Source organism: Rhamphochromis sp. 'chilingali' (assembly GCF_963969265.1).
Source record: "Rhamphochromis sp. 'chilingali' genome assembly, chromosome: 10".
Classification (NCBI taxonomy): domain Eukaryota; kingdom Metazoa; phylum Chordata; class Actinopteri; order Cichliformes; family Cichlidae; genus Rhamphochromis; species Rhamphochromis sp. 'chilingali'.
Genome location: NC_137937.1, coordinates 17,167,697 through 17,190,441, shown reverse-complemented (window position 1 = coordinate 17,190,441; position 22,745 = coordinate 17,167,697). Strand labels below are relative to the sequence as shown.

At 40.8% G+C, this 22,745-nt stretch overlaps 1 protein-coding gene across 1 annotated transcript in view; it reads right to left on the bottom strand.

Moving 5' to 3' along the window:
• arb2a (ARB2 cotranscriptional regulator A) overlaps positions 1-22,745 on the bottom strand; it is a 161,989-nt gene that overhangs the window by 87,364 nt on the left and 51,880 nt on the right. Inside the window, exons 7-8 of the mRNA XM_080892947.1 lie at positions 14,149-14,364; positions 4,204-4,323 (exon numbers count right to left, since the gene is read on the bottom strand). Coding sequence (XP_080749073.1) covers positions 4,204-4,323; positions 14,149-14,364 — 336 coding nt within the window. The remainder of the gene's footprint in view (positions 1-4,203; positions 4,324-14,148; positions 14,365-22,745) is intronic.

Below are 22,745 nucleotides of genomic sequence, written 5' to 3'. Positions count from 1 at the left end.
TGAGATGGACCACAAAGTAAAGGCAAAGTTCCAACAAGTGCTTCGGCATCTCTGGGAACTCCTTCAAGGACTACGCCATGAAGCTCATCAAGAGAATGCCAAGAGTGTGCAAAGCAGAGCAAAGCGTGGCTATTTTAAAGAGTCTAAAATATAAACATGTTTTTGAGCTAACACACCCATAACAGAAATCCACAAGATTTAACTCAACTGGATGACAGCAGAATTCTGTTTTGATCTCTGATCAAAAGATGCCTCTGTGAATGTAAATATGGACAATATAAGAAAAGTCCAATCTCACTAGAAAATACTGTCTAATATTGGAATAAAACCTTTTGGACATGTGAAACCAAGGTGATCGCACAACAGATTGAGGTAAGGATAAGAGTTTTCATAGCTGTTTTCAAACATGAAATCTGGAAAATGTCATGAACCATGCTGGAACACTGAAAACAACGGTTATGTTTTTATTACTGGTAATATGGTTTAGTACACTATAGAAGACACGCAATGCCTACCTACTGTGAACTTACTAAAGCATTACCTACGTGATTCTCACTTCACTACAAATGGCTGCAATCGAACATCACACGGGTTTTTGTGTAGCTGGCCTGTTAAAGACAAATGTCTGAAACAGCTGGATCAGGCATTTGTGGTCACATGCACCTCCATCACGTAATGTCTAGAAAGTTAAAGTCTGCACTGCATGTGTGAAAATGGCCAATGTCAAACATGGTGGAAGTCCAAATAAAATCTGGACTTGATTTGACGTGTTTGTATTAGTGTCGAGATGAGGTCAAGAGCATTTGACATTTAAAGGCATAAACTACTATGGCCTCAGCAGAAACTTGATAAGAACATATCTGAATACCCTGACACAAAAAGGGAACACAAGAATCTTTAAAGTGTCTGTTTTAATGTTGTTTTCCCCCATACTGCATCTGGTATATGCTAATTATTCATACTGTATATGCACATAATATATATGCATGTTTTGTACATCACAAAAGCACACAGCCTCGCAAAGAGAGTCTGAGTGAAAGAAACACAGAAAGACAGAAAGATTCAAATCGAGAGAAAAGCTAGTGTTCGTCACACAGTGAAAAAGCCCAAGAGATTGTGAAGCTGTCACAGACAAAACAGTGCATGAATATTTAGCAGCCAAATTAAAATTACAAAATACAAAACAAAAAAAGAGTAGGTGAAAGGAAAACAAAGAAAATAAAACATCCCTGAAAACACCAGTGGGAGAAGTGGTCACCTTTCATCCCCCCATGAAAGGCCCTATCCTCTTAGCTTCTTTCCTCCTCTCCTTCCTGAGTAAAAAGGAGAGATATAATAATATTGGTTGTACTGAGTCTAACAGCGATTCCCCAGATCAAGAAACCTGCAGCAAAATAACCCATACGGAAAAGAAATAGTAAAAACTTATATGTGATTACTCATGAAAGTGGCCACTTTCATGAGTAAATCATATAAGGCTTACATGATTTACTCATGAAAGTGGCCACTTTCGCATTACTTTCATACATTGTTTTAGTAAGTATCCAAAACATACAAGTTTCATTATATAATTTTTCAAGGGATCTTATATCTGTTTTCACTCTTGTATGCTTTTCATACAAGTTTCACACAAGACAGATACAAACTTTATAAGATTTATATATATCTTTTCCATATGGGAAACCCTGCTCTCAGATCATAGAAAGGCCTGCAAACACAATTAGCGCAATGTGTTAGTTAGCAAGCTTCTTAAATTGCAGTCCAAACTAACCATAATCATATTTTGACAGTTAATGCAACTAATCACTGTTTCTAAGAATAAAGCCATATTTACACATGTACTGCAACTCTGAGTCTTTCTATACGCTAGAAAGACTGCTTTGAGTACAGGAATAGTCAGAAATAGTCATCCTGTAGCCCACCTCAGGAAGATTATACCCTAGTAGACAACTTTCCAACAACTTAAATGATTAGTACTTAAGAAGTACTCAAGTAATGATACAGGTACTAATAATAGCATGCTCTTATGATGAAAACAGTGTATTACTCAAATATTAGTAAAGGCACTTTTTGATTTCTCTGGGATGAAAACCAAACAACAAATAGTACCTAAGCTTGGCTCTTAAATGCTATTATGGCTTGGGAAGGATAACCCACTAATATTGCATTTATTATCTGCACATAACCTTCATTATTGCAGTTGGTAACTCTCACTAAAACACTTACAAAAGAGTTGGATCATTATTATGCGATGCACAATCCATTGTAAATTTAAGACTAGAAAATAAAACATTAACCTCAGAGGCCTTAGTCTAAACCTCAAAAGACACATTGTAGGCCCATTTAGCTGAAGGGCTGGGTTATAAAGGTAAGAAGCTAGCCAAACGTTTATTTTCAACCTCTCCTTTGAATCATTCAAAGTCAAATTCTCTTCCCTCCCACCATCTTTTGATCTATCTACTGTCACTCTTAAGGTCACTCTTAAGGTGGAGAGATCTACATGCTGCACAGCAGATCTCAGCAACACTTTTGTTGGACTGCTATTCTTTCCTTATCAAGACAACTTTCCCTTCTTTCCCTCCTGTTCTTGATGTGCAGAGAAGTACCCAAAGATAGTGATGAAGCAGATTGTCTAAAAAGGTAAAACGAATTAAATAGTTGTAGTAGTTTCTTTCTCAAAGAGACTACACACTTTTATTCTTAATCTTTTGACCAAGCTTCACACATCGCCAGCCTGGTGTCTGTATTCCTGCGGAGGCCAATGCTAATATCACTGTGTATTTGTCTTTACAGTGCTGTGAACAAGTATTTACCTCCTTTTTTATAGCTTACTTTTTGCATAGTTGTAACAATAAAACATATCAGATCATTAAAGAAACTTTAATAGTAGACAAAGATGTCAAATACAAAATGCAGTTTTTAAATTATGATTTTATTTATTAACCGAAAAAAGTTATGCAAACCTAACTGGCCCTATATGAAAAAGCAAATGCCCCCTAAACTGGTTGTGCCACGAACTGCAATCAAGCATCTGCAATAATATACAGCATTTGAAATTTCCCCCCATCTTCTTTGCAAAGTTGTTTAATTCAGCCACATTGGAAGGTTTTCCCCTGTCCGTTCATGCCAAAGCATTTCAATTGTATTTCTGTGTGGACTTTAAATAACCTTCCAAAACCTTCTTTTTTCTTTTCTTCAGGGCACAAACTGACATTCTCCTTCGGCAATTTCCGGTAGAGAGCAGAATTCGTGGTTAAATATATTACTGCAAGTTGTCCAGGTCTTGAAGGAGCAAAGCAGCCCCCGACCATCAGACTACCATGTCTGAATGTTACAACGGAACGTAATGGTGACTCAAACCTTTCAGAAGGTTCAGCATTTGTCTCGTGAGTCCAGAGAATATTTTCCCAAAAGTCTTGAGGATCATTAAGGTGCTTTTTTTGGCAAACGTGAGATGAGCCTTTATGTTCTTTTTGATCAGCGGTGGTTTTTACTTTAGAACTCTCTCATGGATGCCATTTTTTGCCCAGTCTCTTCCTTATTGTCGAATCATGAACTCTGAAATTAACTGAGGCAAGTGAGGCCTGCAGTTATTTAGATGTTCTGGGTTCTTTTGGGAACTCCTGGATAAGTCATCATTACGCTCTTGGGTTCGCCACCGTTGTCTCTATTTGTGAACAATGGCTCTCATCATGGTTCAGTGGAGTCCCAAAGCCTCAGAAATGGCCTTGTAACCCTCTCAGACTAACAGATGTCAAGGATTCTGTTTGACTTTGTTTCTCGGGATGTGTTGCTTTTTCAGATCTTCTAGCCAATTTTATTTTGTCAGACAGGTTCTATTTAAGTGATTTTTTTTATTCAAAAGGGCAGTAAGTAATCAGACCTGGGTATGGCTAGTGAAATAAAAAATAAAGGTACTTTTTTACATAGAGTTAGATATGTTTGGATAATTTTTGGTCCCTCAATTTTACTCTAGTTATTGTTTATCATTTACATGTGAAAAATCTTCAAAAAAGAAATCAGGAAGAGCAGGAAATACATTTTCACAGCACTGTATTATTGTGTGTGTGTGTTCGAGAATAAGTAGTGTAAGGGTCAAACACGTACAATAGTGTTTGTGTTAACAGGAGTGTATTGTCCATTTCAGTGCATGCTTTTGTTGGTAGGAGGTAGAAAAGACAAGCGGAAAACTAAAACACTCACCAGCTCAACGAAAGACAGTCCTCCATAGCTATGGGCCATGATGAAGACATTCTTGGCTGCGGCTTTGGACACAAAGTGGTCCCACACGTACAGCACATGTTCCTCTGAGGAGCCGTTTTCCTGCAAGACAAAAAATATGCTTTGTCATATCCACAACAAAGACAATTCAAAGAAATCCTTGACGCTTGAAGGCTACCGACAAACTCCAGTTGTGCAACTACAAAACATTTAAGAAGGGTCTAGCCAATGACAATGAAGCATCAATAGAGTTATTAAACTCTATTGATGCTTTAATGCTACAGCATCAAAACCTGCCCCTCTAGGCCCAGCCAAAAAGAGAGAAATTCAAAAGAAAAGTGGATGTAGCCTGAGGTGATTTCTACAAAGAGCCACACTTCAACAGATCAATAAGTCTTGCATATTGCAAATGCCCTAAATGTAAAACTCAATAGGCAGGATGACGTAACATTTAAATCTTAATTTGTACCCCGTTGCTGAATCAATGGTCCATCTAAACACCAGTAGAGGCATAATGGGAAGACACCAGGGCAAGGTCAAAAAAAAAAAAAAAAGACGACAGAGAGGAGACATATGCACGTACACACAAAACACACACTCAAGCACAATGCTGTACCACAAATAAATTCCCCTACATCTTTTCTCAATCTCATCTGCATGTATACAGTTGTGCGAGCACACACACACACATGTGCAGTAACACGCAACCAGAAGACATGTTTAATTAACCTGAGACGTAAGTGCTTATCTGGGACTGGAAAGAACAATAGCAAGTGTACAGCTGCGAAAAGGGCAACCATTAATGAACTTGTGACATTGATTCCAGACTTTGATTTTCTATCAGGCTGTCTGGTTCACAACAGAAATCAACAGCGCATTCGCACAAGAGGTTACACTGCACAAGAAACTGTGTTAACTGAAGACACCTGTATCCTGCGATTCAACAACACGAGAAACTGTAGCCATACGAAACGCAAACCTGATTATTTACACGCATACTTCTCTTAATTGGCACGCTTATGCATACAGAAATAATATCCTAAAGTAAACAAACACACGGCTTGTTGGAGAAGAAATCCGCATCTGTTAATCGAGAGTCAAACTGTTCAATCAAACTCAAAAAAGCAATTAGCAATTTTATGGTAAAGGACAGAGGAGATATCTTAAGAGACCATCCTTTTACTTAACGCAATTCTGCTTTCATTGTGTGAGGACACTGTATTATGTCAGACAGATAATTACTTCAATATTCAAGGTGGTAACTGAGAAGAAGGTGCTCAACACACAACTCGTACACACACACTGCAGACAAAGATGTGGTTTAAAGTTTAGTTTTAGTACAAAGTAATCGAGCTTGTGATTTGATTCAATGGTTTCACTCACGTGCATCAGTGTGTGCAAGTCTGTGTGCGGTTGTAGTATTTGATGATGTGCTGATGTGTGTTTTTGTTGCCATGTTTGTCTAGAGGTAAATTAACCTGTCAGAGTGTTTGTGTTTGCGCTAGATTAGCATGAGGGGGGTTGTAGTGTCAGCACCAACCTCCATTCACAGAGCGTGATGCAAGAGCAGGCAACTCCGCTCTGCCCTGCCCTTCTGCCATCAGGGCTATGCCTTTACTTTTCACGCATTCATGTGTATGTGGTCTCCGGCATGTACGCGGCGGCTGGCTGAAGAAGAGTTGTCTGTCTGAAAGGCTGTGACATCAAAGCCCTTTGAAGTCTCCCTCTTCTCTTCTCCACCATGTCGCCCTTCATCTATGAAGCCCATTTTATTAGCCTGCCTCCTTTTTTCACTCTTCCCTTCTCTTCTACCTTCTTTTCTCCTTCACTGATGCCACCTGTTCTTCTTCACACTCATTTGTCTCCTATTTTATCACTTCTCCACCCAAGGTTCACTGACATAGAGACATTAGACATGGCTTGCTGTTCTATGTAGCACACATACCAACGCCTAAACAAGTCCAAAAGTGCTGTTATCAATAGGGCAAAACCTGGCTATGAGTAAAACTGACACGATATTAGTTTTTTGCCCATGTGAGGACAAGATAAATGTCTTTATTTGTTCCTATACTATGACTCATAATTTTGGAAAACACTGCAGGATTTAACATGCGGTGGTGTGTTCCTGACTCCTTCCCCTAACCTCACGCACACACAAATTTGCACATACAGTCTTTGCCTTAGTATCAGGCAACTGTGACTGACTACCTGACATGACATTGTATTGAATTATCTAAACAACATTTGCATATTGTTGCAATTATCTCCTAGAGTTAATTTGCTGCAGTGGAGTCTGCTGCCCTGTGAGACTAGCTTCCCGTCACCAGCTCTCACACGGTATCTTAGTTTATTTATTTTCCAGAGATTTTTTTCCTCTGCCTTTGAGTGTGTGTATGTGTGCGCATTCGTAGATCTGTGTGCATCTGCCAGTACTGTCAGAACAGCCTCCCCACTGCACACCTGTTGCCAGCACACTTCAACCATAGCTGTCAAGGGACATTTGAGAGTGTGTACAATGTGTTTACCACATATATAGGAATCCATACTGTCCCCTCAGTGAATATAAAGTACAAATCCGAACTCTAGACACCCAGGACAAAACAGTCTCCAGATGCTGAAAGACAGCTTTTTATCAGAAAGTTATAGAGAGTGAGAAAGGGAGTGAGTGAGAGATACATAACAGGAGTACAATTGTGTGTCTAGCAGAATTACTCAGTGAGAAGAGTTTGACGTGTACTTCCAGCTTCAAACTTGGAAATTACAAACCTTTACCACGCCAACATTCATCCAAATGCACCTACATCAATCATGTGAATAAAGTGCAATGTAGGTAGTGACACAACAAAGACTTTGAGAAACATTTAGGGAACTCCATGCTTAAAACATACTGTGTGCAAACTATTCACACACGTTAAAAAAAAAAATACAAATGACTTCAATGAGTCAGCGAAACAAAATGTGGTTTTAGCCAAGATCCTGCTATGCAATCAGCAGAACACTGATTTCAAGTAATAAATTAGAGTAACATTATGCATGAAGATCTATACCACTTTCAGTCCATAAGTGGTTCCAACTGTTAGCCCTCTGTTGAAAGTGTGCCTTCCAATTGTCTAGTTTCAAGAAATTGTTCAATTTAGCTCTTTCCATTACTTACACAATAAAGACTTACTCTCCAGTCAAAAGCCATACTTAATTGCAGGCACCCAAGAGTGTGCACACAACACACACATGTACCACAAACACACACAAACAGGCATGCTCCAGTACATTCACACAGATTGAAACTCGCGTTCTTCAAAAGTTTGTCCGGTCCAGTACTTGCCCTGTGTTTATTCAATGTAATGAGAAGCAGGGAGAGGAGAGCAGAAGAGAGGAGTGCACTGCAGCCAGAATAACAGCCTCAACGCCAACACAAACCCAGTGTCTGACCAACACAGGAAACAATGAATCTAACAACATCAACACACTCTGACAAACAACCACTGCAGACCTCCCTGCTCCTCCCTTCTGCTCCTCCTCTCCAGTCATCCAAAAAGATAGCGGATGTCTGAGGAAGCTGAAATTTCAAGGTGGGAGACGGTGAGCAGTGTGGGCTGGAAGGAATCTAGTGGATAAGAGCCATTCTACTTTTTACACTCAGAAACCTTTCAGCGGAAGCCAGAAGTGTCAGGACAGTGTCACGGGGATCTCTAAACAACTTCATTGGGTTTAGACTCTTTTGCTTGGGCAGATACGGTTCCAGTCCCAAAAAAAAGTATAGGGAAAGACAGAGCACAGAGAAAGCTGAATTTTTTAAACGCAACAGAACGCACAGGTCACACAACAATGTCTTTCTGCAAAGGAAGAAGAAAAAAGAAATTAGTGAAATTACACAGGACTCTCGTACTCACTTTTGCTCTCTCACTGACAAGCAGAAACACAGTAAAGACTGGCTGACCAATCTCTCAGTCCCCTCATGCTCGCAGGCCACACACTGAGTAAACCAACCTGCAGCCCTAGTCATTACAGTCTTTAATATGTCCAGCTCAGTGCAGAACAGGATTGTTTTCATTTGGGCTAATGACTAAATATTAAATAAGCAATGTAGGTAATTACATGTTTGGTATTAGCAAAGAGGTTATTAGAATCAGTTAGTTTGTGTTTGTTTGTGAATGACTGCGTGCATGATTCTGTACATGTCTCTGCGCACACAATTAAATAGCGGACCTCTACGACACCTGTTTGCAATTGCATTCTAATCAATGTCTGGGACCTGCAGTCCTTTGCCATCGTTTTCCTGTTTTTTCTTCCCCTCCTGTATTTGTTTCATTCTTTTCTCTCTTTAAAGGCAGACAGAGAGCTCAGGCGAGCTGGAAGCTGTCTGGGAGCTGATGGGTCTGCTAGAGTGGGGGGAAAAGAAGGTATGGAGCAAATTAGCGGCAGAGATGGGAAAATAATGACTGTGGCATTGTAGGTAATTAGCAGGTATACTACCTATGGAGAGTTGGGAATATAATGATGCGAGAAAGAGACGGAGAAAAGGGAGAATGAGGTGAAAAACATGTGCAAGACTAACAAGGGGGGGAAGAGAGAGAAAGACAGAGAGAGAAATATATGTGTAGGTGTGTTACTTGACTTTGCAATGAGGGGATATACAGTGTAAGGGGGAAGAGAAAGAGTCAGAGAGAGAGAGAAAGAGAGAGGGGGATGCCAGAGAAAGGAGCAAAACTACGGCGTACATGTCATCCCATGTTCAGATTAGCGTGCAGAGACTGTATACAATAAAATAGCATGACCTTGGTAGGGTCAGTCTGCTCTGACAATATTTGCCAGGGCATTGTTTCAAATCAATAACTCATTAACAAAGTACAAAGGAAGTTGCTGTGGGTTTGTGAGATTCTTTATTAGAAAAGAGCGTCTGCGGGCCAGAAAGGTCATCACTGTGACATCTTGGCTAGCCTCGTGCTGCCGCCAGGATTGTCAGGTGAAATTACTGCGAGTCATTAATTGACATAAGGCAAAGGAAAGCGGGCAGGCAGACAAGGCTGTGTTTGTTCCAGGATGACCCTGAGGTGCTGTGTGTGTGTGTCTGACTATATCTTCATTCGGGTCAGCCAGTATCCACAACAGGGTTGTGTGCAAAGAGGGAAAGAAACAGAGACAGGGAGCTCAGTGGGTGGGGAGGTGTGAGCGAGGGCAGGATGGATGTGTTTGATGGTTGACCTGAGTAGAAGATTGGGAGCAGGGATCTGAGACCAGCTACACTTGTTCTGCCCCAAGCGAACTCACAAATACACAGGTATGCATGCATGCACATATGCTGTGTACTAAATAAGTGCGCTCAGAATTGCACACACACACACAAACCAACAGCGCTGAATCCAACAGACCTTCCCTTTTAAAACTTTGAGAAGTTAAAGCTAAACTGCCGTAAACAACTCTAATATAAAATAAAGTTACAGTTAAAAATGCCACAGGCAGCATACCTAAAAGACTTGGCTCATAAAAACAGATACACAAGCACACACATCAAAGCTCCTTCACTGCCACATTTACACGGACATACACACCCAAATGCAAAAGTGGCATCCAGCCAATTTGCTCTCTGCAGCAAGCTTGTGAGCTGCCCTCTTGCCCGGGTCATTGACCTCTCCTCTGACTAGGTTCAGAGGTTAATCAAGTCCCTACCTGTCCTTAGAAATGCTGAGCCTCACTTCTTGGCAAGGCTACAGATCAAAGGTCAGGTAAACTATGTCTGTATGACTGCTTGTGGACCACAAAATGGGGCAAATAGGTGAAGGTGACAAAGAGCAAAAATCCACAGAGAAACACGGTAGTACCGTGTCGCAATACAAATGTCAGACTGTGCACTTACGTGTTCACGTCTTAAGTTTATGATCGAGTTTTGGTGTGTTTGTGTGTAGATCTGCGTGCATTTACCTTAGAGAATTTGTAGTACAGCACAAACAGCAACTTCCTGAGCTAAAGAAGGGAGCCAACCAAAATGCCAAAACTTCAGTTCAAAACCACTGGCTCCTAAAACAAGTCTAACCCCATAGACTTCAATGCGCAAATCATCCAACTTTACAACTGAAATAAACACGTGACAACTCTGTAAAGTGTCATTTTTATAGAACCTAACTAAATTGTATTAAGGCATAAAATTAGAGGTGGGAATCACCAGACATCCCACCATATGATATTATCACAGTGCATCACTCAAAATAGAATATTTCTTTGTTTTTAAATGTTTTGAGCTATGCCAACTATTACAGTAGCATATATTGCAATTCATTAATTAAGCTCCTAGATACAAACAATGACCCCAGCTGATTGGTGTGGACAGCTACAACTGGAAATAATGGGCCTTCAGAAGCAAAACCTAGAAAAAGTAAATGTACCGACATACACAACACACTACGTGCATCCAAAAAGATCAGTAGTAGAAGACCCCTAGGTTATGTAAAAGATATCACCAAAAAATTAAAGATAAAACTTTTCTTAAAAAAACAAACAAACCTCCAGTTGCCACTATGGCAAGTCTATAACGAGTGAAAAATATTAGAGAAGAGCACAAAGATATCATGGTGACAACTGAAGTTGCAGTGAATCTTATATAGCAAAAGTAAAGGAAAAGAAGGGATAGCCTCAATCTGAAACCCTAAATTCCTCTAGGAGTGAGGGCCTCTCTTTTTCCCTCTCTTTCTCAATATTTAAGAAATGTACAGCGTTGAAAGGAGAAACATAAAAACACGAAAACAGAAAGAAGGAAAAGCATTCAAGTCATTTATAAAAATAAGTGGTGCTTAAAGAAAGGCGAAGCTCTGTTTTTTGTCCTCTTTGCTCTTTTTTCCCCTTCTTCTTTCCAGGGCCTGCTGGCCTAATCCCAGCCAGCCAGCCTTGGGTGAACTCTTTGGAAGCTTCTTAAGCCCATGAATGTGCCTTTTGTTCCTGCCATTCCTCCGCTTGGCTGACAGAAAATAGCTAACTGGATTACTGCTAAAATTCAGAGTAAAGTGAACTCCCAAACTTCTATATGGTTAAGTGCTAAAAAAGTACCCCCCACCCGCTTCCCCTCCAGTATCCTCATCAGCATCCCTCCGATCAGACTTTCTATCCCTCCATGCCTCCCTGTGCCCTCTCTCTTTTTCTTTCTCCTCTACCAATATCCCCCTAAACATGGCCCATTGGTGTGTGATCTAGAGGAGCAGAGAAGAGAAGGATTAGATAAGGTTGAGAGGTTGCACACTATGAACCCAAGGCTAAAAAGTAAGAATCCTAAAAGCAGTTAAGAGCTTACCAATGTGTGTAAGAAGGCGTATTAATCAACTCAACTCTATCAGTGGGCTGCTGTGTATTTGTGTGTATCTGTCAATCTTTGCGAGTCAACTGGAAGGAAAAAAAGAGATGATAAACTGTAATTTCAGGAGCGTCACAAATATAAACTCAGAGCAAGACAGGTGTTATTTCAAGCTTAAGGTGCTTCTTCTGTCTTGTTGGGTGTCATGATATTGCCAGGACTAGAGGTTTATAGTTTGAATATGTGTCTTTCTGAATGGCTGTGTGCAGGTGGTCTGCCAGCCCAGCGGGAGTAAGACTGTGAGGTGTAGCGAATACAAAGGTTGGTGAGTGAGTGTGTCTTGGGTGGGTGCTGTATAAAAAAAAAGATGAAAACAGCCCTGCTAAAGAGGTTTGATTTGATCCACCACCCACCTTGACCAACAGAGTTGAAGGAAAAAAGCGCACACAAGCACACACAAACACACTATCAGCTCTCTTTTCACCTTCTTTACTCTTTTGCCTGCTGGTATGTGTGAGCCTTTACATATCTCCATGTGTGCATGTGACAGCTTGCTCTTGGACGGATAGAGGATGAGCAGTGGAGTAGTGATGCGGCGAAGGGAGGGGGTGGACAATAAAGGCGAGGTCATACATGCTAACATCCTGCTCACTTCTGGGTCAAAGGTCAAAATTCAAGAGGCACCAACACAGATCCTAACTGCTCACTCGTTAATCGTGCAAAGACAAGTATATTTAGCAGCAAAATCTAAGTCCTGCTCAAGGTGAGTGAGTGAGTATGATATTGCTTTGTGAAGTGCTAAATCAATTAGCAATATACTTCAGTTGCCGAAAGTTTAATAGTTGAATAACAAAGGAAGTCAACATTGTGCTTGGTTTAAATGGAAGGTTTTCTTTTCCTTTTTTTCGGTCATTAATTATGTCGTCTGTCCTTGCTTTCATCTTGTTGGGATGGGGAATGTGAAGACTGTCCACTGCTTCATACTGCCTCCCCTCAATATATCTGACTGTGGCCAGCATGCATCACTGGGTAAGCAAGCAAAGCTGAATATAAAGACACAGAAATAATACTGCAGCTTACTTGTAGTAAAAGGAAAACTAAGTTGGGAGTGTAGTTTTGATCTAACTCTGCTAACATTACTTAGCGGTAAAGATCCCAGGCAAGAGGATGACAACAGAAAAAGAAGATACATACAAGTAGATACAAAAAAATTGAAATGGCAAAAGCAAGAGATCAGTTCATGATATGAAAATCATTCAAGCCTCAGCAGATACACGTGGTGTACAGCTATAAAATAAATCAATATAGAGCTGACAGCAGATGCGAGTTTGTTTGGCACCATTATTAGAAATGACACGATGGATCATTTACAAAGATCTTCATGTCAGTGAGTGAGTTCACCGCTTGTATGATGAGGAAAGCAGCACACATGCAAAATCTGATAGAGTAAGAGAGGACAGCAGCTAATTATACCTTATTACAGCGTGTATAAAGGTACTGCTGGAAGGGTGGGGGGTGAGAAAAAGAAGCCCGTGATGACAGCTCACGCACCGCCCGCTAGTCCCACAGCAGCCCTAACTCTTGTCAGACACCAGAGAGTGACGTCTTTCACACGCAGACACATGCACATACACTTACACACATGTACAAACACCACCCACATACACAAATGTACATCCATTGCTGCGATGCTACTGCCATCAACCAAATGAAGACTCATATAATCAGTGAGGGTGCTTTGCCTATATGAGACCCAGCCATGGAGCATGATCTTAATTTTTAAGATTTTACGCAATGACAAAAGGAAGTGAGGGACGAATGACAAAAAAAAGAAAAAGATAATTGGGCTGGACCCTGTTCAAGTGGCCAATGAATATTAAATTTGTCAGCAGGGGTCAAACAGAAGACATCAGAAGCTTTATGCAATGGGTCACTTCCTTTGTTTGACCACAAGGTAAACTGGCCAAGCTAGGCGCCTCGAGTGCTGCATATGAGCATGTGTGTGTTTATGTGTATTTGTATGTGTATGCATATGCGTATATGTATGATTAAGGGGTGCACAGTCAGTGTTGCACGATAAGAATGTTGCAGTGTGTTTGCACAGTGTGTGTTAGGGAGATAATAATCCCAGCGGTCAACAAGAGTGAAGGGCCAGAGCTGCACTGACCAGCCCACCATCTGAGAGGGGAAAAAAAGTGAGGGGAAGAGGGGGAGGAAGAAGGAGAAAGGGAGGTAGCCATGTGGTTAACACTTGCTCACTGAGAGGCGACTGGAGAACAGCCAACCTCTTCACACACAGGCTGACCACACAAGAGCCTCTCTTTCTCCCTCTGCCTTCCATCCTCCCTTCATCCCTTGTTACCTAACATATCCTTCCCTCACTTCCTTAGCTAGCTTCCTCCTCCCCGCTCCCCCATTTGTCTTTCGAAACTTAGCCAAATTCCTGCTATCCATTTTCTCACCTATGTCTTGCCTCCTACCTCCTCCTACGACCCTAGAACTGTCACTCTGTCCACCTCCACCATCGTGTCTACATTTCATCAGCATCTATCATCTTTTCCTCTAGCCCTGGCTCTGCAAACACTTCCTTCCTGCCTTCCTTCTCTTTCCTCTCTCCATATCTTCATCGTTCCCTTTTTTGGACTTACTCGTATAAGAATCCGTTCTGTCTCAGTCTCTCTTTGTGGGTTACGGTATTTCTCATAAAATTCCTTCTTCTTTTTCCCCTCTTTATCGTCTTTGCGCTCCCTCTTTTCAGCAGGTTCGTCGGAGGTCTCCGTCGGAGAGGGCAGGGGAGACTTTGTCGGTTTTTCCACTTCCAAATAGTTCTCATTGGGGTTGAGTACCATCACGCCATAGCCCTCCTAAAACAAATAGGAAACATACATTTGTGTGTTAAATCCAAGGCACGAGCATCGTGAGATAGTTACCTTAAAGTGTTAAAAGTGTTGGATATTTTATCCATTAACACTATAACTATATGGTATTTGACTATTTCCGATTTACGTAAACCTTTTTAAAATAAAATATTTGTAAAAGAAAAAATAGAAATACAAATAGAGGCGATAACCTTTAATCTGCATTTATTTCTATAATATATCAATAAATAGATGCATCTTTGTAGACATGTATATACAGAAACATATGTGTGATAGGGGTGCAGATTTTTGTTTCCTCTTTTTCCAGATTTTTAGTTTCCAATATGTTGAGGTGTTTCGGTTATTTCGTTTTGTTTTGTCTCCATGATACAATTATGAACTGAATTAAAAAGTGATGAGAATTTAATGCTTTTTAGAACATGTTTCTTTTCTTTTCGTTTTTTTCTTGAGAAAAATCTGATAGTCCCTTTGTCAGGCCGACTAGGTAAGTAAACAGCAATATAAATGTAACAATGCAGAGTAAACCACAAGAAAAAGAAGCTCACAAACATTCCTGTGTAATCTTGGTCTGGTAGTGGTTCGTAGTCTTTAACAAAGAGCCCAGCAGTGGATCTTTATGAGCAAATAATACCAACACGACACTTAAAAGACACAGATTGTGACATGACTCGGTGAAAAGATGCAAATCCAGACTGAAAGAAATGGCAGCGAAAGAGATAGAGGAGAGAATGTCACTGCAGGGACAAGCCTGAGGAGTAACTAGGGGATTGGAATTCAGTGATGGTGGTTTCAGTAAGTGAGTAGCATTTAGTGACTCCAAAGGCCATGTGTCACTTAATATCAGACCCAATCGATCCTACCATCACTCAGTGAAAGGCTTAGCTACAAATGTAAATATGACTTGAAACTTCTGCAGGCAGCACCGCAGATAAAAGTTGCATTAAGAAAAAAAACCTTAAGAAAGAATTACGGTTTTCACGTGAAAAGAAAATATTTGATTTACATAAAATGCCACAATAGTAAGGGCTTAAAAAGACTGGGAAAAGGAGAAGAAAGAGCCTATGTAGTTATTAAAAAAGAGAATAACAGAAGGGATGTGCTGCTATATGCACACTGTAGAGGAAAGGAAGGTTTTTTTTGTAGCCTAGTGACTTCTTCAACTTTGAAGCCATTTTAATTAACTGTGTTTATTGTCCTAAGCACTCTGAAACTAAAGCAGGAAATGGATGGATTCCTGTTTCACTTTGGGCTGGCTTTTCACACACAACCCCCATTGTGAACACACACACACACGCACACCCACCCCAAGGCCTAAACTTATGGGTGCAGGACTTTCTAACTCCACACCAATACAGACATGAACACTAAACTGTGGGACACGAAAGATATGTGTGTGACAAAAAGACCTTTAGGAGTTCTAAGAGAGGCAACTTCACCGGGCTTCCCCACAAATCGCCGTCACACACACTGCCTCCTCACAGCGACATGTCGTCTATTCCTTAATAAGTGTTATTGCAATGTGCATGTCTTTTGTTGACGCAGCATGTGTGTGTCCCTCCTGTGCATATTGACATCAAACCTGCCACACACCCTTTCCCTTAGCACTTACCATGTGTTGACAATGGCGACTGACACTTTCTCACGTCTTCTGATTATTAAAATTAATCTTACGCTCACTCTTATTCAAATTCAAAGGTTCTTCTCTTCTATACATATTTTTAATAGAAAAAACATTGTGTGAATAAAGCCAGACATTATTAAATAATTAATTATTATATATTATGTATATACATTTTTAAACTTATTAGCTTTTACATTTTAAACACCACAATAAATATGTTTAGATAAATTTAAATAAATTTTCTTCTACGGTACATACTTCAGTTCAGTTTTGCTTTTTACTACAAGGCATAACAAGTCTGACATTAATGTAGGAAGTGGTTTATATTAAAAAAAATATATAGATGATGCTTCCAAATCTGTATTTAATCACTTTCTATGTGTGCGTATATGCATGTACAGCATGAGTAAAGTTTAAGAGGTAATAAATGAGTTTCTATTAGCAAGATTAAATTTAGGCTTCAGACATCACAGAGACATCTGCACGCAAGAAGTTTAGACAGACCAGAACATTCAAGCAGATGAATTACCAGATGAAAAAAACAACAGAAGCCGGTGAGGGTAAAAGAGAGCAGTGAAGACAGAGAGATATACAGATGGATTATAAAAGGATAAGACCGAAATAGACAGAGAAGGAAGGAGAAGCAGAGAGATGTACTCTAGGCCGATAGACACCAGCTTTGTGCCACTGCCCACTGGTGGTAGTCTGATAAAATAACTGACAAGACCAGTTCAGCCTATGGGAGCAATTTCATTACTAAAAACTAATACTAATTATATTATGAACAATTTTCAGGGTAATACACTGCAGTACATCAAACTCACCTAATAGAATCTGAACAATATACATGAAATAAAAAGATCAATCTTTATCATATTATCATCTTTAAAATACAACCGAGAATGTGCAAGCTCTGTAAACTTTAACGTTTATGGCAGTGTTATTGGATTAGACTGGATGATGGTTAACAGGTGTCTCTTATAAAGTATAACAAGGCTGAAGGAGAAGAATACAAATGTAGACTGAAAGATATATAACATTTGAAGTGTATAAAACAACATGAGTCCAATGGGGCTGCCCATTTTTCTCTTACCTAAATCCCAGTTCACAAGGCCAAAAGTTAATGGTTTAGCAACAGTGGCGCACGTGTTCTAATGGTAGCCCTATGGCTTATAACCCTTTTTAGTCTTCAGTGCTCTTACCCCAACTCTTACTGGTCAATAATGCTCCCCAGACTTAAACACACAAATGTCAACCTCAAGTAGCCCAGTTCTGAGCCTTTAGTGTCCTTATGGTAACCCCGAGTGCCCTGTAGCCTTTGCTTTGGAGAGGTAACAACACCTACCCAACCTAACATTACTAACCCCTTTCAGTTGGCCAGTCACCCAGAAGAACATTGCTGTAAAGGCGACCAGTGTCGTTGGCGTTCTTAGTCTGGAGGAGCTGGGCCGCCAAGTTCACCTCTATGTCGGAAACCATCATTCATTTGAACACTAAGAGGTCTGCTTTGATGTCAGGGCAACAGTGCTTTCCCTGTCCAGTCATTTCCTCCTCTTATTGTTGTCTCCATCAACAAAATATATGACTCTGAGCTCTGCGGGTGGAGAGGACAAGTAGATTTTTTTGTGCTTATTTTACTTTAATAGAATTAATTTTAGGTTTGATTCTACTTCTTTTCTTTCTTTAACTTCCAGATACAACTAATTACTGCGACCCCACGACTGGGTATAATAAATTCACTTCCCTAGAAAATACATGTTTTGTAAGAAAAATAGGGTATTCAAATTAAAAAGCAGAGTATCAATGATGTCCTCATGTATCACAGGATAAGTTTTTCATAAAAAGCTGTGTATCATCTAAATGTGTGCAGCTTTTTTTTGTGAAAACCAAATATATGGAGATATGTCTTTCTGTCTTTTCGCAGCTTCTTAGCTACCGCTAAGTCCAACTACTCCCCATCATTCACACAACACCCGGCCGTGGAAAAACTGATCTTTGTATTGTGATGTGCTGTCAAAGTGTGAATCTTACACAAATGCACATTGCCAAACATTGGGTCACCCTGCCTTTTTATCACTAAATCTCTCTCACACACATTGCTAACACTAGGTCACTCCCTTTGTCCTACACGAGCACACACTGTCTCGAAGAAAACAGACAGAGACTCGTACGCTCCTCTAGAATTCGGTCAGTCTTGCCTTTCTGCTGTAGTATGCAGCCTAAGTCTCTTCCCATGCCCCGCAGGTGCCCCTGTGCCACCACCACACTGAGCCCCTGCCCTGGGGCCAGCGGTCAAGAGGATCACCCCGACCCCTGTGAGAGGGGGGGCACCCCGACCTCATCACCTCGCTCTGGATGCTCCTTAGCTCTCCTTTGTCGGCCTGTCCCACACCAGATAGCACAACAAAGGCTGCCGCTGCTACGGAAACCAGGGCTCGACTCATCATCATGATGAAACCTCCATCATCTCATCAAACAAAGCAATGTTTTAAATGCAAAAAAACCCCTCAGTTTCGTGTGCAAGGTATTAAGAATAAGTAATAATAATATAAAAGTAAAATCAATACATTTATCATATATATATAGATATAGATATATATATATGTGTGTGTGTGTGTGTGTGTGTGTGTGTGTGTGTGTGTGTGTGTGTGTGTGTGTGTGTGTGTGTGTGTGTGTGTGTGTGTGTGTGTGTAGAGGATGTGATTGTAATTCCTGATGAAATATTATCCAATAGCATCTTATGATGCCTCTATAGAAAAATAGTCGTGCCTCCTGTCCACTCTTTCCCTCTAGTCACATTATTTAAAAAGAAAGTGGATAGTGTTTGTGTGTGTGCGTGCGTGCGTGTCGACATGTGGGCGAGCGCGAGTGAGAGTAAATAAGGTGTCCCTTTAAGACAGCGGCACCTCTATTTTTCCAGTGGCGTTGTAATGAAATGAAATGTGTCTAATGTGCAGGAGCGGGGACAGAGGCGGCTGGAATGAGAGGGTGTTTCATCTGTGCGTGTGGGGCTCCACGAAGCTTTGATGTGAGAGCTCTCATGTAGTGAGCAGGGCTCTGGGCACAAGGAAAAGGACAGCACTTGACAGGTACAAAGCATGGCTGATAGCGGTCATGGGTGCATGCAGTGAGGGAAAGTGGATGGTATGGTTGTGTGAATTGGAGGGTCTATGTGTTGTAGGTGTATTGTTTGGTGAACAGGAGCAAATAAATGTTCTTCTTCCTGTTGCACTTGTATATTAATGCACTGATGTGTGCGTGTGCATGCAAATTACATCTCAAGAATCAGTCTGCAATCTATGGAGTCCAGCGAAATTGGCCCTTAGGCAGCTTACATTATTCGTTTTCTGTCAGGTGGCTGTTAGGATCAGGGCTCTTACAATCAAGTGGCTCAACAGCCTTCTCTCCACTTCCTTGTTCCAGCAATATGCAGCCCCCAGATTCGCTACTGTGGCTTGACTGACAAGAGCGAAAGGGTCAACCAGCGTGGCATACCCAATGAGATGAGAACAAGGGGAGGGATGACTGCAGGCCACAGTCAGGTTTGAGTGTAACAGGCTGACTGAGGTGAAAGGATAAGTTGGAAAATAAGCATAAGCAAATCTTTGGTATCACAATCCGTTCACATTTCACTTACTAGCGGCTGGAGTGGCTGACAAACATGTGAAAAAACAGCTTTTTGGAAGGATGAAGACAGAGAAAAATGAACAGTTTCTCAATGAAGAGGTACACAGCAGCTGAGCGAGATGGTAATAACAAGTACGCAGTCGTTTGCTCTACCTCTCTGTCAGGGCCACCCTGCTCTGCGTGACCTTGTCTGTCTCAGTCTCTACGTGCACAAGCTTTGCATGCAGGGCCTCTTTATCCATTGGATCCCCTCGTTTTTTTTCTCTCTCGCTTTTCCCACTCCCCCTCTCCCTGAGGTCGAGATACCACACACTTCGCACAGTACTGTCAGATTAAGTCACGGTGCCCCTTTCTCATTTAACACAGCACCCGTCTGAGACCCCCAGCCCACCCCTCCCCATACCCACAAATCACACAGCTATAGTTTTTTTTCTGAGAACAGAAGGGTGGGAGAGCACTTACTGTACCACAGGGGCTATGAAAACATGTGGATCTTAGAGGGGATGTGAGAGGGGATGAGACGGGATTGTCATCAGCTTGTCAGCCGAAATCAATCAAGCTCTTGATTAGACGAGATAACCAGACCGTCATGTAAGCGTTTGCTGGGGAGACCCAATGTCCTTAAATATTATTTTATAGGGTCTTTCTAAAAAAGGCCAAGCAGAACGGTAGTAGAAAAATTGTGTCACAGGTTGTTAAGATGTCATTGACCTAAAGTTACCTAAATTACAAGAAATAAATATGATTTAGTGTTTGACTTGCTTCTTCTTAGATCATCTGTTTAAGCCCACATCCGTGCATGTTTAAGAAATCAAGTGAACAGCACACATAAATGTGTACAGAAAAAGTAAGACAAACTGGAGCTTCATCTCACCATCTGCCCTCCCGAGTTAATTTTGAACAAATCACCTACTGCATGGGTTTCTCCTCTCATAAAAAGAGTACACATTTAATTAAGTTTCCCTAAATTCAACTTTTCACTTCAAGTTCAAAGACTCGCTTCTGCTAATGTAGTCGTACACTAATTCAGCCAAAGTAAATAAGTCTGTGGTAATGATTATCTTTTTCTTGATCTTAATGAGCACAAATAGTTTAGGTCAGAATAAGAAGCTAACCTTTTGAGCTAGTCAAGTAGTTGTGTCTGTAATAAGCAGCAGGGTTTTTAACCTTGGCTTGGATGTCTGGGTTCATTTGGATATTGTTTATATGTGGAATTGAATATTTATAAATGAGTTCAAAGTGGAGCAGTGGGGTGGAGGAAGTGAAGAGAATAGTGCAGCTTCTGATCCCTCATGCCTTTGCTTCTTTTTATGCTCAAATTTACATTTCTTTCTCTCCGTTTCACTCTTCCTGTCTCGTTCCTCCCGACCCGACTATTTTCAGCACCTTTGTGAAAGAACAGATATAAAAACACGCAGAAACTGTTGGGTAACTCACTCGCTGAAAAGCCGGTTTATGTGTCGGTTATTTACCACACTCAATCTGAATTTATCCAGCCAATATCCATGCTCAATGGTTGATCAAACATCGGAATGGCTAGGCAGAAACTCTGACACATAAAACACACACACACACAGATTTCAGAGGCCTGCTTCATCTGCTCTCAGCACGACACGCAGAAGGAGGTGTAGAGTTGGGGGTGGGGGTTGCTAGATTGGGGGTGGATGTAGCATTAATCACCGTCCAGGTGGAAATTGTCAGAGCTATCGATTGTGCAAGTAAATGTTACACAAGTCATTTGTCAACTTTTTCCCTTTTTTTTCTTCTTCTTTCTCTAAAGAAGAGCGCGCCATTGGTCAAGACACTGATAGCATGTAAATTCACCGAGACCATCTCACTAGATGTGATAATGACTATGCTTTTGAAAAGTTTGATTTAATTTTGGTTTATTTGTTTACTTGACAATAAAAATATAATCTATAATAACGAAAAGAGTTTTTGCAATCTCTGCTACTTTAAATGTTAAACCAGCTGCAACAGAAATTAATATTTCCAGAATCTGTTAAGATTAGACCAACACACATGTGTTTGCCACTGAAAAGGAAATGCAGTAAGCAGGAAGAGTCCTCAACCCGCAGCGGGAAAGCTATGGGGAAATAAATACAGCAGGCTTACTCTGATGCTGTTAGCATTTTGATTTATATATTCTATATTGTCTCCCCTAAGCATACACATGTATTTTTAATGAGGGCACAGAGAGATATAGATCATGGAATGATAGGTGCCTCCCTTTCCACCCACCTAACTATTTAATGTATAAATCAGGGGGAGAGGTGAGGATAGCGGGAAGAGCTGTGAGGCTACAAAAACAGAAGACAGGAGGAGTGGAAGTGTCCCTGGAGCAACCCTGAAGTTATTGTCCTGAAGGCCACTAACAATAAAAAGAAGAAAGCCAAAGGAAAGAATGTAATGACAAATTAAACAGAGATGTTTATAATCCTGATGCTTATAAAAAGTACAAAAAACAACCCGAACAATCTGCGATTACAATGAAACATCAATTTCTGTCTTTCAGTTTAACTAAAGTAAAGAAATTCCCCAGCCATGTGAATTCCAAAAGACACGCACTGTCAGTGAATGTTTCTACTTTACCATCTGGACAGGTAGTTGATACATGAACACACACGCAGTGGGTGCGAGACGCATGGCCATATGTACAGACTGAGCCAGCTGGGGTCAATGGCAGGACAGATCTAAACATTTTAGACACATGTAACACATGTATGCACGCATGTGCATGCACAGACCTAGGCACACAGCCTTTACACAAACACATGCAAATCATCCATCAAACTATATTCTTCCCCTTTATCCTTATCAGGGTCACCTGCAAATCATGTAACAGCAAAATATTCGACCCTGAATTCAGATTTTGACTGATCAGCGGTTTTGAAAAAATGTGTAAGAGTCCTTCACTAGGTGTCACATACCAATAATCAGCAGTGTGAGACTTACTAATAGCAATCTCACTGAACATCAGAGAACCACTATGATCTTGGTGGGTCAAAGGTCGGAGAACATTCCAGACACCCCTGGACTCTTACTGTGATCTAGTAAAAGGCCAAAGAAGAGCTGCAGAGAGAACTGGAGGTCCTGGCGATGTTGCTATGTGAGCTGT